The 19612-nt window shown below is 42.3% G+C and overlaps 1 protein-coding gene across 1 annotated transcript in view; it reads left to right on the forward strand.

Moving 5' to 3' along the window:
* The first annotated feature begins 1959 nt into the window (after nucleotides 1–1959).
* The window catches only part of FTO (FTO alpha-ketoglutarate dependent dioxygenase), a 240691-nt gene continuing 223038 nt past the window's right edge, over nucleotides 1960–19612 (forward strand). The window contains exons 1-2 of the mRNA XM_019644285.1: nucleotides 1960–2046; nucleotides 4886–5510. Of these exons, the coding sequence (XP_019499830.1) occupies nucleotides 1960–2046; nucleotides 4886–5510 (712 nt within the window). The remainder of the gene's footprint in view (nucleotides 2047–4885; nucleotides 5511–19612) is intronic.

Raw genomic sequence — 19612 nt, forward strand, 5'->3', positions numbered from 1 at the left:
TTGATTCTTTGATTCTTACGAAGAAGCCTTAAGCACTCATATTGGAGCCAAGTGCTGGAGGCATCATGGAGAATAAAAAAACTAACATCTCCACCTTTTAGGAGATTGCAGTCTCCAGGAGAGATTATGAAACACATAATCGTTCAAATAAATACTTAGTTATAGACTGATGAGAGCTATGGAAGATAAGTCAAGTGCGTGGTGAATGACAACGGGGACACTTGTTTGAGGGTGGAAACTCGGGGACGGTTTCTTTGAGAAAGTGACCTGGAAGATGAGAGGGACCTGCCAGGTAGAGAGTTGGGGGAACAGCCCACCCTGAAGAAGGTGAAGGACTGGGCCCTGAGGCCTGTAGGATAGGAGGCAGATATGGTCAGTGGGGAAAGGGCCATGAGGTACCAGTGGGAAAAAAAATGTTTTGAACACTGTCCCATGTCATTATTATGGTTTTATTTTTAGAATGCTGTTTTTAACGTCAGGGTATTTCCACGTGATACTCACAAGGTTATGTGAATTTCCCGGGTCCTTAGAATCATGATTGGCCTGTGTTAAATATATTTTCTGTAGCCTCCAGCCCCAGCACATACTGAACAATACCAGCCCGAGAGGTGTGAGTATGCGTATGTGTCTGTGTTATTTCGCCGCCTTCCTCTGTCAGCCCCAGAAGGAGTGTGTTCTAAAACAAAGTTCCTTGGAATTGTTTTACCTTTCCTTAATATTTTACATTAAGGACTCATAAAATAACACTGAATTTGTTAAGCAACTGTGGACGAATTTCCTTCTTAGTTATCACTGCTAGTTAGATGTACTTGAGGTTATACTGAGGTCTCAGGGATTTGCTCAGAGAAGAACCAGTGTAGTGATAAAATTAGTTCCTGCTCCAGAATGTTCTGTCTGGCTTACTAGATTACACGGCTGCCTTCGTGAGCTGTGTAAACAGAAAGTGTGACCTTTCTGTTTTCATTTCCCCTCGGGATAAATGAGGTATAGAAACTAGAAGTTCTGAGCAGATCCCCGGCAGCCTCCACGACAGTCCAGAGTGCTATGCCACAGAACTCTGCTCTTTGTCACTTTAAATTTATGGTCATAAACCTCAGATGGGCCTTCTGAGATGCAAGACAATCCTATAAGCTTTCCTAAATTCATTTCCCTTCATTCCGACTTGACTCCCTTTTCTTCTGCATGCTTCCCCAGACTTCCTTCTGACTTTCTAGTGCCTGCATCCTGGGTCAGCCAGAACAGGCCAAACGATGCTGTAGTAACAACCAAATCTCAGTGGCTTCGTCCAGCAGCGTTTCTTGTGCATTTTACGTATCATTTGTGGGTTGGCAGAGAGTCACTACCCATTAAAGTAATAACTCAGAAATCCAAGCAGTCACCAGCTGGGTACTATGCCAAAGGGGAAAAAAGTATTCTGGAGGGCCTGCCACTGACAATGAACTGCCCCGGGCTAGAAGTGACAGCTATCATTTCTCACTGGACGGAAGTAGTCGTGTTTCATCCAACTGGAGGGGGCCAGGAAGCGTAATTCTCCATTGGGCCCCAAAAGCTGGGCGATGGGAGAGGAATCCAGAACCATCTGGCAGACAGTCCTAATGACTAGCACGTACTCGTAGTGATTCGTTTTACGTTTTCACTGAGAAAAATGGAAGCACCCCCACCCTGTGCCCCCCAGAACCCTGAAACTTACTCATTTGCCTGTTATCAAATTTATGGTCCTATCTGAGTGTGTATATTCTTTCTCCTTCCAGCCTATTCCAATACAGGAAGTATACTTTCTCCTTTGCAAATGTTTTTGATCATATGCTCCTGTCAGTAACAAAGCTCGAGCATAAACAGTGGTGTCCTGCTAAATATTTGACAACTGGTTCTCTGGGGGGAAAGAACAGCCTTGATTTTTAGAGTGTCCTGATTTCTGTGGTGTAAATACTCCACTCTGGCCGACTTCAACCCGCCAACATGGCATTAGTGACTGTGCGGTTGGGAAGAGATGTACATGCGATAGGCTTTCTCGAGCTGATACGGAGTGACTCCAGCATACCACCTGTATGCTGGGGTGACACATGTATGTACACATAGTTTAGTAAAACTTGATTTCTTTCTTTTTAGATGAAAAGTGAAACAGGTCTACTAGCCCCGCCTCCCCCAGTGCTAGTGGATTGCCGTACAAATCCCACCGGGTCTATACCTGCCCCGCCTGGGAGACTGCTGTTCTAGACCCTCAGAGCCTTTGCTGCTGTGGTTGGCTACTCACCCCTCTTCTGCAGTATCAGCGTCTTCCTGTCTCATTCCCACGAGTATAACAAACCCCAGTGTCGCTGCTCTCGTTGTAAAGGGCTGCCCCTTGATCCAGCATTCTCCTTCATCAGCTTCCTTTCCTACCTCCAAGCAGCGTTTATACGGGCCCTCTCCGCTTCCTTCGCTTTCATCCGCCACCAGCCAACGCTTACCCGACTCTTCCCCATCGCTCTTCAGAAATTGCTCTTGTCATTGTCACCAGTGATCTCCATGCTGCCAAGCCCAGTGGCTAACTTCTGTCCTCACCTCCCTTGGCCTCTCGGGGGCAGTTGACATGGTTGAATATTCCGTTCCGTCCTCCTCTTGGCTTCTGTATTCACACACCCTCCCGATTTCCTACCTGGTCTCCTTTGCTGTCAGCCTTCCTCTGTGACTCAGTGGCTTTGGGCTCTCCTCTGGATTTGTGCTGTTTCCGAAGGACAGCTCCTTAGTCTCCAGGCCTTTGCAAGCCACCTGTGTGCTCACAGCTCCCCCGGTTCCCTCGGCCCACTTTCTCCTCTGAGCTCCGCATCTGTCTATCCATTGCCCCTTGCCGTTTCCACCTGAAGATTTCATAGGTATCCTGATGGCTGTAGCTCCAAAATGGAATTCCTCTTTCCTCTCTATTCTTCTCTCTACCATTTCTTACTTTAAAAATAGTAAACTGTTTATTCATTTATTAAATCCAGAAATTTGGAAGTCACCCATGCCTTCTTTCCTGTCTCCATCCCTCACATCTAACCCATCAGCACATCCTTTTGCTCTCTCTATTAAATATGATTTTGTGTGTCCATTTATCTCTGCCTCTCATCCAGACCGTCGTCACTTTTCTCCTGGATGGTTGTACTAGCACCTAATAGATTATTCCACGTTCATGTTTGCCTCTTTCCAATTCATGCCTGGTATTTTCAGTAAGAGTGATTTTTATCAATGAAAGTCAAATTACTCTTCTCCCTGTGAGTCCTCCAGTGCCCTTTATGGTCAAGTCCGGCGTCCTGACTGTGACCTCCCAAGCTCGGTGTGCTCCAGCCTCTGCCTTCCTCTTAATTGGCACCTCTTGTCACTCTGGTGTTCTGCTCTGGTAAAGTGGCCTTCCTTTTGTCTCTAGAATACACTGGTCTCCATCCTCAGTGCTTTTGTAGTTTTTCGCCCCCCTTCCTGGGAAGCTGTTTGCCTGGCTTGTCACATGCTGCTACCTTCTTTTCTGGAAGATCTCAGCTTTAATCTTAAAGGCCATCTCCTCAGAGAGTCTCTCCTATGCTAATAATACATCTCGTACTGGTTTGTTTCTGGGCTAGTACCTAAAGCAATTTGGGGTTACTTTTCCTTATTTATTTACCTGATGTGGTAGAAAGCCCTGTGAGAGCAGGAACCTGATTCCTGCCTCGTATCCCGTAGGCGCTCTAAAGACATATTTTGAATGAAAAAACCCCACAAATGTTTGGAAGAATAAATGGTCTTGCTCTGTTTGTCATATAAATGGCAATTATTGAATGAAAATATAGACAGAAAGTATGTCAAAAATGGTCAGTAGCACAATACTAAGAAGCAGCCAATCAGATTAAACTTTATTGGAATAAATGTAAAATCCCGTGCCTTGGTTTAAAAAAAAGTTAATTTTGTTCTATGGAGTCAGGGAAGCCCGGCTTGAAACCAATTCACATGTCAGGTCCTAGGGGCCAGCAGTGGTGGCTGAAAAGGGAATGCAGCCTAAACTGCATCAATAAACGCCCGCATTTCCGTATTAGAGAGAATTATCTTATAGTACTCTCCTCCCGCGACTCCAGTGAAATGGTTACAACTTTCTAAATTGCAAGGGAATACCCTACTCATCCATCCATCCATTCATTGACAATTTACTGAGTATATTCTAGACACTAGCATTTTCATTGTGAACAAAATCGCCTCTTGTGTTTACGGAACTTAGTGTCTGCCTCCCAGAGAGAAGTGATTCCTCTTTCAGTGAACGTGTTGACAGAGAAATGGGCTTGTCGTTTATTGAGAGGCGGTGCAGCCTGGTGGTTAAGAATTCATGCTCTTGGAGCCCAGTGGCTTCAAGGCCCAGCTCCGGTATTTATGTGATTTGTTTTTTAACAAGTTTTTTAAATGCCTCTATGCTTCAGTCTTCTCATCTCTAAACTGGAGATCAGAATAGTACTACCATGTAAAGTTGTGAGAAGTAAATGAGTTCATGTGTATAAATCACTTAGAACAGTTTATGGCACATAGTAAGCGCTTACTGCATAGGCGATAAGCTGGTGATCAATAAAATTGTGTTTTCTGGAGGGCCCACGGCTGCAAGACAGATGGAGAGTGGGGAGACGTGGTCATAGAGGGAGCCTGAGAATTCACAGCCCAAATTATATTATTTTGTTTATATTAAAGATTCTTAATTGAATTTGAACTTGAAAATCTTGATTGCGGAGTTGATGACATTTGTTTTATTTAGTCTTCTGTTAGGCTCGAGAGAAGCAAATCCTCTTTAGAAATGCCACCAGACAGTTGTTGTTTTTTTTCTGCCCCTAATGCTTACACACACGCATCCTTTGGGAAATAATAAAACTAACGTGATCCATAAACACATACTTTTGCTCTGGTTTTGTTTTAGTGGCAACTGAAATATCCTAAGCTAGTTCTCCGAGAATCCGGCAGCGTCCCTGAGGAGCTCCACAGAGAGGTGCAAGCAGCCTTCCTCACCCTGCACAAGCACGGCGTCCTCTTCCGGGACCTGGTGAGGGTCCAGGGAAAAGATGTGCTCACTCCCGTATCTCGCATCCTCATCGGGAACCCGGGCTGCACCTACAAGTACCTGAACACCAGGCTCTTCGCCGTACCCTGGCCCGTGAAGGGCTCTAACACAAGATACGGCGAGGCTGAAATCGCCACTGCCTGTCAAGCCTTCCTCAAGCTCAACGACTACCTGCAGGTCGAGACCATCCAGGCCTGGGAAGAACTCGTCGCCAGAGACAAGGCCAACATCGATGTCGTGCCTGTGTGCATAGGTCCAGACTTCCCCAGGATTGGCATGGGGTCTTTTGATGGACAGGACGAAGTGGACATTAGGAACAGGTCCGCGTACAACGTCACGTTGCTGAATTTCATGGATCCCCAGAAAATGCCATATCTGAAAGAGGAGCCTTATTTTGGCATGGGGAAGATGGCCGTGAGCTGGCATCACGACGAAAATCTGGTGGAAAGGTCAGCGGTGGCCGTGTACAGTTACAGCTTCGAAGGTACAGTCTGCCCTGGGGACGAGCAGCCCTGCGTGTAACGCGACCAGAGTGGCGTAGGCTCTGGAGCTATAAGTGAGCTTGCGTGCACGTTTGTGTGGGTGGGTGTGGGTGTGCACGGGTGCTGTGTGTCTTTTTTAGGTTCACCACTACCTCATATCCGCAGAATGTACATTCCTCTTTCTCCCCTAGCTGCGCTGTCTGGCTCATTGTTAGACTGAACGCAGAGAGAATATTTTCACGTGTAAGCACTGCTGTCATTTTGTCTTTCCCATGCCCAGGAGAGCATCATCTTGGTTTCGTGCAGCCAACTGCCTTTCTGTGAAGCTCAGAGTCGATTGAACAGTTGCTATAATTAACTTGCTGATAAAGGGCTGGGAAAACAAAAATCTGTCAGATCTCCCTAGGTTCCCACAGGTGCACATTTCCAGCCTTGCCAAAATATTTTATTATGGTTGACATCACTGTCTTGATGGGAGTGATTTGTGAAAGATGGACGTGTTCTTGCCTTCGTACAGTTTTGACTACTGTCCTACCTTGCCAGAAGCAGCGGAGGTGGGTTTTGTAGGCAGACAGCTCTCTCTTCTCCGGAAATTCTCCAGCCCCCCCCATCAGCTCTGCAGTTTTTGACCTAATAGGGTTGCTGTGGGGAACTGGTTCTTGCCCTTTTGGAAATCTGGCCCGCTTGGAACAGAGATCATAGGCTATCTGTTTTGTGGCCCACCCCAATTTTCCTCCTTCTGTTGTTCAGTTTCTGGGCGTTTGGGGTCTCCATTGTTTTTCAGAACGGGAATATTAAAAGGGCAGTTGATTATATCGACGGCAGCATGACCATTGCTGACTTTCTTTTTTGCCTGATCGTTTGACAAAGGAATACAAGACACGGGCTTGACTCTCTTGCCTGCTTATCTCTTCCACTTGTTTATTGAAAGATGTTTGGAAAACCGGAGTTCTAGATATCCTACCCGGGAACCTAGCCGGAACTTATAAGGGCTATTGTTGTCTGACAAGTAATTATTTAACGGGATTTCATTGTTATTTGTTTTTCGTTTACTAAAACGACTGTTTTGGAAAAGGGATTTAAAGAAGAAATTCTCATGGTTCTCTTTAAATTTCTTACCATTTCCCAGTCTCGAAAATTTCCTCAGGAGAGCTAAAATATTTTCTAACTTTACCTTAAGTCTTCGCCCGAAACAAGGAATGAGTTCAGCGGTTGGACATGGCACCGCTTTCTCTGGCATCTCACATAATGATGCTGACCTAAGAAAATTGCTTGGAGGGGATTTGATGCTGCCCTAATGGAAAGAACCCAGATCCTCTGATCTTTAATAAGGCCTCGCCAGGGGGTTAAGAACTATCGCATCCAAGAACTCTGATGTGAACCAACAATGGCGTTTGTTAGTTTCTTTCCTAAGGAGACAACGCTCTGAAACCCAGGCAGTGGCATGTGATAGCTCAGTGGGCGACAAAGGTGCCTTTGTTACCCCAGGTACACGGGGCCCCGGTTTAATAGTCCTATTGTCCTCCCAGAGTGTGGGTGATCAAGTCGTTTTTTGAAATCTAGAGTATCTTTCAGAAAGGAATTTAAATTTTTAATGAATAGTTTCTGTGGTCAGGAGTAGTTAAGGCTGATAAAGTGTCCAAATACACATAAATATATGAAGGTTTATCCTTACAATTATCCCCTCGAGGAGGGAATTGCAGAATTCAGATCTGTAAAAGCGGTGTTGCGTCCTTTGTTTTCTTAAACCCCGAGATTCTCAGAATTCTCATAATAATAGCAATACCGGGAGCTCTCCTTTATGGAGGACCTACTATGTGCCAGCCACTGATAGAAGCATATTAGCTCATTTAATATTTACAACAACCCCATGAACGAAATACTACTGTTATCTTCCTTTTACAGATGAGGAAACTGAGGCACACAGGGACGGTTCACTTTTCCAGGGTTATACACAGCTATTAATTAGTAGGGCTAGAATGGGAACCCCGCCACTCTAGCTTCAGAGTCCTAACAGCTGAGGCCGACTGCCTGATGAACAGTTACTTCCTGTCCCTGCAGTTTAGCTGCCTCTGGGACTTGGGGTTTTGAAATGTCCAGCTCTGGATGGGTTTGGGGAATAGCCTGCTTGCCCTTCCTTGCAGATGCTGATACCCTCGCGTCTCCCCGCCCTCTCTCTTCTCCCCACAGCTCCTGCTGTAGCTGCCACACAGGCTCTCAGAGGACTGAATTGCATTAGCTTATTCCATGAAATGGAAGCTTTCTCTAGGTTGTTGGCTGTGTGTGTGATGTTGGGTCACAGGGTTTACGAAGCATGCCCCTTGAGGCTTTTTGGTGGGTGCATTTCTTCCAAGAGCCTTCTTCCAGGTAACAAGTTACATGTTTATTTCTCTGGCTTTATACTGCTGCCAGAGGTATGATAACGCTGGACTTGAAGAGAGCCATGGGGATAAAATCATGTTTGGGGTTGGGAAGGGCTTAAAAGGGAGCAAAGAGAGTGGACATTTCAGACAACTGGACTGTTTTTGTGTGTCCTTGAACTTGTTTGTTGAGCATTGGCTAAGGGACGTTCGTCTTAAGAATTGTTTTTCCTACAAAGACAATGTCACAGAAAATGTTTCCTCCCAAATACACAAAAATGGTGACCAATATTTATTGTTTAAGTGATGTTTTTGAAGGTGTTCTAGCCTAAGAAGAGGTGTAGGAGCATATTAAACAATGGGTTTTCAATGCCTAATTTTATATATATTCAGGAATAACAAGCAATTGCCAGCAAAGCTAGAATAGGAAAATCAAATTCTCTATTTACACATGGTTCCCCAAAGCCGAACAAAAGAGTTCTTCTAGATAGTGTGGAGACTCCTAAGGTAAATCGAATGCCGTTCTTGCCTGGGGAGGACAGGTGAGATAAGGTGTGCTCTTGTGATTATCATGATGAAATGAAGAAACATCAGATCTGGAAGGGACTTCTGAAATCACCTAGTCCAAGCCTCTCATTTCACAGATGAAAACACGGAGGTGGGGAGAGTGGAAGTGATTTGTCCAAGGTCACATAGTCACTTAGTGACAAGAGAGCATTACATGCCACAGGAAAGATTCATGGTCATCGCATTGGGAATTCAGAAAAGAAGTGATTACTTCCTGCTGAAATTAAATTCAGGTAAAGCTTAAGATCTTTTAGGACTTTGCTCTCAATACCTTTTCCCAGTGAAACCTTCGTGTAGATTTATAATGAGCCAGTCATCCCTCTTTGGTTTATTTCTGTGAGTAGAGGTCATTGAGAAGTAATTTGTGTAGGATACGTGTAATTATGTACTAAATTCATTGGCTTCACAAGCAGTTCTAGTTAATAGATATCTCCAGTGGGAAGATTGAAATGGTACAATTTTTAATCAGGAACGGCTTTGGGGAACCATGTGTAAATAGTCAGAGTATTTGATTTTCCTATTCTAGCTTTGCTGGCAATTGCTTGTTATTCCTGGGTATAAAAAGAAAAGAAAAGGAAAAAAACCCCCCAAATTTTAGCAGAGACGGCATTAAAAACCCATTGTTTAATATGCTCCTACACCTCTTCTTAGGCTGGAACGCCTTCAAAAACATCACTTAAACAATAACTACTGGTCACCATTTTTGTGTATTTGGAAGGAAACATTTTCTGTGACATTGTCTATGCAGGAAAAACAATATTTATTTAATTAAACTTTTTTTTTTTGTCAAATCAAAATCTTTATTTTTTTAGTATAAAAAAACGATGGATGAGGAAATTCAAGATCCCAATAGGTTCGAATGAGCCACATTTCAGCCTTCGCCTTTAACTCACATAATGTTGGGACTTCCTGAAGGGACAAAGGCAAGCAAATGGTAGAGAAAATGAGAGATTTGTAATGTGACTATACCAGGTAATTTCCTTTCTTTCTTTCGTTTTTTTTTTTTTTTTGAAAAACAATTCTTAAGATATTTTATTGCCAAATATTACAGATTCTTGATATTATTTCCTTGGTTTCTCATGAAGGATCAAGGAGGGAAAGGGAGCAAGGCTAATAATCTGTGCCTCCTATTATATATGTGACAGGCTAGAAAGTAGGGGCTTTGAAATAATTTTAACTCTAGGATTCCCATTCATGTCTTTGACTTGGGAAAAGCTGAATCCACTTCAGGGTGGACATTTGTTTCCATAATTGTTAAATCTTTAGTTTGAAATGAGTAGCTTTGCATTTCTTAGGTCATCTATGAGACCATGAAAAAAAGCTACATTGTAACTGCAGCTTAGAGTTCTGGGACATTCATCTAAAAAATGCTATGATAGTTAATGTTTTTTCTTAGCCTCCCAGCGTTCCTAAGGTCTCAAAGCTCATTTACCGTGTTTGTTTTATTGTATCGTCCCGTGTCTTGTCAGTTATTTTTGAAGTCACTTACACTGCTCAGTAAAGCTTGCTTGGTCTTACAAGTCACATATGTATTTTTTGACCCCCATGATATTATTTATTCAGTTAACAGTAAGCGTCTACTATTTGCCAAGCTCTCTTGTTGGTGCTGAGCACATAACAATGAACAGAAGTCCCTGCCCTCACAGAGCTTACGTTGTAGGAAGGACAGACAGAAAATAAACAACTAAGTAGATTGTATAACAAGGGAGAGGCACAGGCTTACAGTTTCAAATAGGAAAGTCTGACTTCCTTTCGAAGGAAGCGTCTGAGCAAAGACTAGGAGAGAGAGAGCGAGAGAGAGAGAGCGCGCGCGCGCAAGAGAGCAGCAGGCTACGTGGAGGAAACCTGGAAAGCGCAGAGACGGAAGATGGTGTTGGAATGTTCCAGAAGCAGCAAGTGTGGGTGGGATAGAGCGAGAGAAGAGGAAGGAACACTAACAGAAGCCAAGACAGGTAGGCAAGGCGAGGGGTGGGGTGGGCGGGAGATAGGGCCCCTAATACTGTGTACCAAGCCCTGGGCTTGCACTTGGTGTTCACACGGGAGCCACTGTAGTTCTGAGTAGAAGGGAGGCAACACTGGGAGCAGGAGAGCTGACAGAGGCGACTGCAGCAGTGCAGACTAGAGACGGTGGGCCAGCTTAGAAGAGGCAGGGGTGATGAGGAATGTGTCTGTGCATAGTCCCATCTTTGCACCAGGAACGAGCCGCGGCGTTCCGTGCCAGTGAGAAAGGAAGACCACGCTGACGCCTCCCTTTTGCCAAGAGAAGGCTTGCGCCAACAAGAAGGGTTGGTTTCCGCCTCTGTCAGTAGCTTTGTGTGAGGTATCATTTCCATACAGTACCGTTTACCATTTCATGAGTTTGTACCTCGCCTCTGAAACCATCACCACGATCAGGACAGTGAACATGTGTATACCCGGTACCCCAGAAGCTTCCCTGGGCCCCTTGGGAACCCTTCTTTATGACCCTCCTCCTCCTCTTCCTCAGGCAACCACCGATCTGCTTTCTGTCACCATAGTTGAGTTTGCGTTTTCTAGAGTTTTATGTGAATAGAATTATACAATATGGATGGACTGTTTTCTTGGGGGTGGGGGAGGTCTGGCTTCTTTCACTTAGCATAATTATTTTGAGATTCATCCATATTATTGTGTATATCAGTGGGTTATTCTTTTTCTCTCTCTTTTTTTATTGTGGTAAAATGTACCACTGTAAACATTTTTAGATGTACAGTTCAGTGGCATGAAATACGTTCGCGTTGGTGTGCTGCCATCACCACCATCCAGCTCCAGAGCGTTTCCGTCATCGCCGACTGAAACTCTGTCCATTAAATATCACCTCTCTGGCCCTCTGCCCCCAGCCTCTGCTGTCACCACCGATGCACTTTCTGTCCCTGAATTTGACTATTCTCGGTCCCTCATAGATGTGGAATCATACAGTATCTGTCCTTTGTGTAGGGCTTATTTCAGGTAACATCATGTCTTCAAGGTTCATCCATGTCATGGCGTGTGTCAGAATTTTATTTCTTTTTAAGGATGAATAAAATTCCACTGTATGTATATGTCACATTTTGTTTATCTGTCTCCATCAAGGGACACTTGTTTTGTTTCCCTCTTTTGTCTACTGTGAATAATACTGCGATCAACGTTGTACAAATATCTGTTTGAACCCATGGTTTTAATTCTTTTGAGGACATAACCCAAAGAGAGATTGCTGGATTAAATGATAATTATAGGTTTTCCTTTTTTAGGGACCACCATACTGTTTTCAACAATGATTGTTCCATTTTTACATTCCCAGTAACAGTGCAAAAGCTTCCAGTTTCTCCTTATCCACACACCTGTGTGTGTGTGTGTGTGTGTGTGTGTGTGTGTTTCAGTAAATAATAGCCATCCTAAAGAATGTGAAGTCATTTCTCATTATATTTCCCTAATGAGTAGTGATGTTGAGCATGTTTTCATGTGTTTGTGGATCATTTGTGTATTTCTTTGGAGAAAGTCTATTCAAGTCCTTTGTCCATTTGTGAATTGGGTTTGTTTTTGGTTTTTTTTAGTCATTGAGTTTTTAGAGTTCTTTATATACTATGGATATTAATCTCTTATCATATTGTGATTTGCAAATATTTTCTCCAGGAATGGCTGAATTTTTAACGATGTATTAATGTGATGAGCAGAAGATAAGAGGACACGTTGGAGTGGAGCAAGCTTTATTGTTAGTGACATATTCAGTAGTTGGGCAGTTTAATCCTGTACTATTGAAGGACATCGTTCGTATTGATATTAACTAGCTGTGGGACCTTAGGCAAGTTCAATTTCTTCCTGACTCAGTTTTCTCATGTGTAAATAGTGACAAGAACCAAGTGAATCGCACCTCAGGATTGTGAGGATTAAATGCATGTAAAGTGCTAAGAGCATAACAACAGTGTTCAGCACACAGTAAGAATTCAATAAATGTTATTTTTAGTTTTTATTAGAGCTGCACATTCATATAATTTTAAAAAGTCAACTATTTCTATGAGGTTTGTTAAGACAAAAACAGTGGTTATTGATGCCTTTTCTCCCCAGTTTCATTTCCCCAGAGGGCCATCATTTTTACTCTTTTCTTTCAGGTACTGCTTTTGATAGTTAATAACATACTTGCATTATTTGGGGCATTATTATTGTCCTTCTGATATGGAAAGTGAGGATTTTCTTAGCCCTGTTTTCTCTCCTGTCTGCCTATACTTGCACACTTTTCAGATTCCCCTTAGTCATGTGATACCGGTATGTTGTAATTTTGGTCATGTCAGCGTTCAACCTTTACAGTTATCATGTCCATGGAAATGCTACTCAGAACCTTGTCATAAACTTTGATCGTCTTTCCTTTTCTTTACAACTTTTTTTTCCCTTTGTCAGTAGTGGTCTTATTTGAGTAGTTTTCTGTGTATTCATCACCAGTTCAATCCTGTGCTCTCTACCAAATGTCTAAATCTCTCAAGAGCTTCAGATCAGATTTTCTGTCAATTTGATTTTCTTGGACAAATAGCTTCCAGAGAGTCTTGAAACCTGCTCCAGTCCAGACTGGATACCTTCTATGCTTTCCCCCTCTCTTTTTCATGTGGGATTTGAAGTTTGGGGTGGCTCTGCAGAGAAGACGAGCACATGTCCCATTTTATGATATCCTTTCAATATAACCCAGTGGATTTCCTTTATCTGCTTCCTTGGTGGTTCAGATTCTTGCATCCTGTGTCTCTCTCTTTCCTGATCTGTTTCTTTTATTTTAGTGGAGCATATATACCCTCTAATCTTTCTTGAGAAAGGATGCTTAAGTGATTACATGTTGAGACCTCGAACATCTTACATTTATTGTACCTTGACATGCATAGATCCTTTCGGTATCGAAATTTTGGTAGGAAGTGATTTTTCTTTCAAATTTTCTTCAGAGGGCATAGTGCCAAAGTCTTTTATCGTCCAGTGTTCATGTTGAGAGTTCTGGTCTTTCTTTATCCTTTATGTGACTATTTTTTGTTGGATTTTTTTCTAATGTTTTATAATTTCAGAGTGATTTTTTTCATCCACGTAGTAGGTCCTTTTAATCTGGAAGCCCGTATCCTTTAATATTTTCTTGAATTACTTTGCTAATTATTTCTTCCTCTCGATTTTTCTCTCTAGAGCCTGCATGGTTTGGTGTTTGAACCTTCTGGACAGTCCTCCTAATTTTCTTATTTATTCTCTTATTTTCAATGCTTTAGTATTTTTTAATCTGCTTTTTGAGTAATTTCCTTAACATTATCTTCCAACTGGTCTATGGAGAGTTTTTTTGTTTGTTTTTTAAGTATTGAAATGTAACATAGATCATTAACGAACAACTTGATGAATTGCCACAAAGTGAACATATTTGTGTAACCAGCACCCAGATCAATAAATAAAACATTGGCACCCCAGAAGCACTCCCTCCTGATGCATTCTTCCCCACAGCAGTAACCATTGTCTTGGCTTCTAAGGTCGTAAGTTAGTTTTACACACATTTGAATTAGAATTGTAGCTCTTTGAAAGGCATCGTTTATGTCTTGATCCTTCTTAGTATCTGCCTGTAATGGAAAATCAGTAAGTCTTTGTTGCCCCAAATCAGTAAGCAATTTTTGTTCTTGAGTAGCATGTGCTGTTCAGCCGCATGGTGGTCACTGTCCAGTAGCTCTTCGATTTCTGTAACTATTGGGTTGTCGGAAAAGTCATGATGCATTTTTGCAACAAAAAAACATAGAAAAATACGTCATGACTTTTCCAACAACCCAATACAATCTCTGCTTAGAGTTAGGATTCTTTTGATTTCAAGTAGCACGTGTCTGACCTAAATAGGCTTAATGTAAAAAGATGAGGAATTATCTCACCGAATACTGAGACCAGAGGTCTCATTGGCCTCAAGTGGGCCTTGTGTCAACAGCAGTGGTGTGACCAGTTTCCAGTTTCTTGCCCTTCATCTTGTGGCTGTCCCGTTGCTTTCCTCTCTTGAGGAAAACCAATGTCTCATGGCCCCCAATGCTTTTATGCCTTTTATGTCTCCCCTGGCTTTTATGGCCACCCTCTTTCTTTTTCACGACTTTTGGAAAGAGAAATTAAACAGGTACTTTGAACCCTGGATGAAGCTTTGCCTGAAGCTAGATGAACAAATAATTAATCCTCTTTTGATTAATTCAGTTGGGTTCTGGTCTTCTGTGTTATTTACAAATAAAGGTTTCCTGTAAGTCTTTATACTTTCCTGAGGTTGCCTAAGGAACTGTTGCGTCTATTGTTAGAAGCTTTGGTTTGGAGGATGTATTGTTTCAGAAGTATTTCTGCTTCCTTTCCTCATTTCATATTATACTTTAGATAATGTAGTGGTTTTGCCAAGAGCAATTTTCCTCCTCTTTTCTCACTTTCAGTTTTCTGCACTAAGTCCATGAAACTTGATGTAATGAGGTTCTCCTATGTATGTGAATATTTATATCTTAATTTTTTTTTTCAAATGCTTAATGTGAAAGCTGAGAGAGCCAGAATGATGTTGAAGGACTTTAGATTTTTCAGTAAGGAGTTTTCACCATTTGTCCTGAAATCCCGAGAAAACTTGTAATTCATTTTACAGTTTATCTCTGAAAAGAGCTTATGTTTGTCCTGCATTGCTTGTCTTGAGGCTTCTGAGAGCAGCTCCTGGTTATAGACTCTGAGCTGGGACTGATGAGGTTTACCTTTTTCCCTTCTAACTTACCTGACTTCTCTGTCATCGATTCCTCATGGAATCAGTGAAGGCGGATGCTCAGTGTCAGCAGCAGGCGTGACAGCCAACAGGGAAAGCGCTTCTACCTTGCAGAACTGCCACGGAGGCTTCTCCTTGATGGACCTTTCTTTCCTAGGGGTACAGGCCTTCCAAAGGGTTTACCAAATGTTCTTTGGCTTTCATCATTTGCCATGACTTTGGAAACCTGTCCAGAAGAATGATACAAAGTCTGCACATGGAAGCTTCCACCTCCCAGACCGATCATTCTGAACAACAGACCTGACCTGTGAAGAAGCCTTGAGTGTCTACCATCGCCCTCAGTAGAAGTCTAGACTCCTTAACGTTGGTCACGAAGCCCTCCATGTCCTGGCCTCTGCCCACCTCCCTGGCCTCTTCGCTTGCAAATCCATGTCATTCATGTGACACTTGTTCAACTCAGAATTGATTATGTTCTTATATACCCACCTGCCGTTTCCCTCCTTGAGTGTGTCTTCCCAACCTCACGCCTTCCCTTTTCACCTTCTCTCTCCCTCCACCTGTAAAAGAATGTCATAGATCGGCGCTGGACAGAGAAAGCATCATGAGGCTTCACGTGCCAGCTGCCCACCTGTAACTTCAGGGTTTCTCCTGCCTCAAGATCAGTGACACGGATAGGAAGGGACCTGCTACTTAAGCCTCTCTAGGTGTGCGGTTAAGGGAGCCGAGAAAATCATTTGCAAGGCCAAAGCCTTAGAAATCTTAGCGTTCGGCCAAAGAAGTAGGGCTATTTTTTAATGTGTGGTGATGATGAATATATACTTACACATCAGGGACATTATTGACGTACAGTATTAAAGGTGTATATTATTAAATATGGTACAAAATTTCAAGCGATATATTTTATTTGATGAGAACTGTCACTTCTCCCTTCATGCTCAGGCTTGTATCTTTTTTTTCCCGTGGTGGCAGATGGCTTTAAAAGTGTAAACAAAATATTTGATGGCATTTATCCTTTATTAAATTGAATTGATTTTTTTTTCTAAAAAAGTTAGCATAAAAAGTCCAATGGGCTACTTTCGGGGGCGTAAGTCTTAGACATCTAAAACTTACACTTAAACTTTGCATTCTTTTGTAATTTGTCACATCTTTTACTTATTAGACAATTTGCTTAGTGGGAGCTGGGAATGAATCAAACGCACTGAGATGCTTAAAATCCTTCTCGTGTAGCTGAGGCTTGGAGACAAGTAGGAGCCTCTCGTCTCTGCTCGCTGCCACAATAACACGGGGCAAGAGTAATCACTTGCAGTCGCTACAGATAATTACAAGTTGATTTTATTGAGAAAGTGAGCAACACTATACTTATGCAATAAAAAATTTATCAGACCTACAGCTTCCCTCCTCCCGACCCAGCCCAAGGGGAAAACAAACCTTCAGCAAAACATTATTTTAATGAGCGCATTTCAAAGGTGCTGGATTTATGGGACACATCAGGAAACACTGATTGCAATTACTGTCTCTGTTTGTCGTTCAAGACTTTATTGGTGCCATATTGAGAAAAGTGCTAGGATGAAAGGTAGAGGGGGAAGCAGTCGAGCCGCCTGTGAGCCTGTAAAGATTACCACTTATTAGAATAACCATACTCAGTGGTATTAAAACCGCCTGAAAACCGTTGTCTCCGTACCTTCAAATCATTTCTTTTAAATTGATGTGAACAGAGAGGCACATACAAAAAAAACCTTCTTAAAATATTTCTGTTGTTTTTTCATGTGCTACTTGCTACGTCTGTTGTCATTTGGGTCCCTTTGAATGAAGCAGCCCGAAGCCCTGGGGTATCACAAATCTAAACATATGATTTCTCAGATCAGTACTATTTTGCTAAGTTGTTCTGGACATCAGATAATTTAGCATTAATTATTGTGTTGTGTGCTAGTGTTAATCACATTCCACGAGTAGGTATTTGTCACGTTGCATCACCATTATTGTATTCAACCGGCGCTTCCTTACTATATGTACAGTAGAGCTCTCTATCTGATCACACATATCAAGACTCGAGAGCAGGGCTTGGCAGATGTTTTCTTCCAAGGGCCAGATAATACACATTTCCGGGATGGTGGGCCTTATTGTCTGTGTCTTAGCTCCACGTCCATGCCTTTAAGTGTGAACACAACCATGGACAGTGTGTGAATGAATGGGTGCGAGTGTGTTCCAGTTAAACTTTGTAAAAAACAGGTGAAAGGCCTGAATTGACTGTGAGCTGGAAGAGGGTTCACAGACGTAAATGCCTGTAGGGACCAGGCAAGCACCGCAAATGAGTGAAGTGTCTGACGGGGGTGGCCAGTAGCAGAGAACCCATGCTTTGTGTAAAAGGCACAACTACTTCTCACCTATAGTCACTTGTGACCGGCTCAGTGGTACCGGCAATTATAATTCAAGAATAGCTGGAGATTGGTAATTTTATGCAGAGTACTTTTATCAGTTGGTAGCTAACTTAGATTTGCTAAGGAAATACAGTGCCGGTCAAGCTATATATATACCTCCATGAACTCCTTTCTGGTCTTTGGGATCTAGTTTTGCAAATTCTGGTATTCTTAGGTGTAGCTATGTATTATGTGTAAGTTAGAATTTCCTGGAGCATGTTGTAAGAATGGATAGAAACTATCTCGTCTTGATGCTGCTAACTAGCCCTTCGAGTGCCCGTGACACACATCAGTAATTGGTCTTTCCTGCAGGGCCTGGGGACACTGGCAGAATCTTCTCCACCAGGGCTCAAAAAAGCCACAACCAATGAATGAGTTGGGTCCCTTGGTATGTAAGGTATTTGTCATCCCTGTTCTAGAGGACTCTGCCTAAAGTGTTTTGGGGATTAGCCTAGAAAATGGCTTTCGACATTTTACTATATGATTTTACTCTTGTTAAAAGCGGCTTAACCAAAGAGTATTTGAGAAAACATCTATCAGAAATAACGGATATGAGAAAAGGTGGGATTCTCTTCATGTGGCAGTATCAGATTTTAGATTCAAACTTAGGGAATTGAAGAATATCCAAAGCTGGATGTGCCCTAAAAGGTCGTTTGGGACCATTCCTTCCTTGAAGAGACCATGAACTTGGATTTCTGGCCTGACGTTTTTCACCACACCTGGTCCCAGTCATGTGAAGGAATAATTATCAAGGGGAATCCCTTTTCTCTTTTATTGCCTTTGACCCGTGTGCACAGTTACTGTAGAGAAAGGCATTTGGGATTTAGCAATGCTGTGATGGGGGTGAGCCATCTTCGATGCGTGTACTTTTGGGTTGTGTACGTGAAGTGGACATGACGCAGCCTAAGTAAAACTGCTTCATCGTTCATGTTGATCACATGAAACTTTGCATCTTGTCTTCCGTCATCACTTCTTAGCCTGCCCTCTGTGCGTGTAAACCCTGCTTGTCTTTCACATGTGATCTCTGAGAATTCTGCGCTCATCCTGTGAACTCTCATGGAACCTGTCGTCTCTACACTTCTTAGTATCGAGAACTGCACTGATCTAGCAGTGTCATGCCTTATTGTGTTGTCTGATGTAATTTGCGGTGTTTTTTTTGTTTTGTTTTCTATATTCCTGAATTCACATTTTCTTTTCCTGCCATCCAGCACAGTGAGGACTGTGAATGGTGTGAATTGAAAGGATATTTTGCTTGGAAGCGAGCAATTTATACAAGTGTTCCTGGAACGCTTTCTGTGTGCCAGTGATTAGGGCAATACACAGATGAAACATAAAAACTGGACCCTGCCCTCGAAGATCGGGGTCTTAGTGGACTCAAGTCTAATGGAATTTCAGGTATCCTCGCACTTGTAATCCTTGGTGAACATTTACTGGAAGAAAAGCTGTGCTGGTGCATAGCTCTGTTTCATTCACTGATACACCCCTAGTGTCTGCCAGGTATATAGCAAGTGCTCAATAAATATTCCTTAAATGAACTTGTACAAGTTTTTATGGAGGGCCTGTTAGTGTAGACAATTTATAATGTGTGTTTTCTACTTCCTTTTTGTGTCTCTTCCACTCTGTACCCAGCCACATAGTTCTCCTCTCAGAAAAATCAGTGTAGAGTATCCTTCTTGAGATATTATAGGTACATATATATATATACAGACATGTGTGTGTTTGTATTTTTCACACAAATTATTGCCTATTAGTTTCTTTCTCTTAAAAAATATCAGGTAGTTCTGTATTGGTGCATAGTCATATTACTTTTAGGGCAACAAAGTATTTTATTGCCTGGGCATTTCATAATGTATTTAACGAGAAACTTATTGATGGACATTTAGGTTATTTCTGGTCTTTTACTCTTCTAAACAGTGCCACACTATATATCCTTGCTCAAACGCCATTTTGCAACCTCTGCCAGCAGGAATTTTAGAATACATTCATCAAAACGGAATTGCAGAATGCCTCTAAGTTCCAAGAGTTTCTGTATTTGTAATTCTTTTTTTTTTTTT

The sequence above is a fragment of the Hipposideros armiger genome, unplaced genomic scaffold, assembly GCF_001890085.2.
Source record: "Hipposideros armiger isolate ML-2016 unplaced genomic scaffold, ASM189008v1 scaffold_4, whole genome shotgun sequence".
Classification (NCBI taxonomy): domain Eukaryota; kingdom Metazoa; phylum Chordata; class Mammalia; order Chiroptera; family Hipposideridae; genus Hipposideros; species Hipposideros armiger.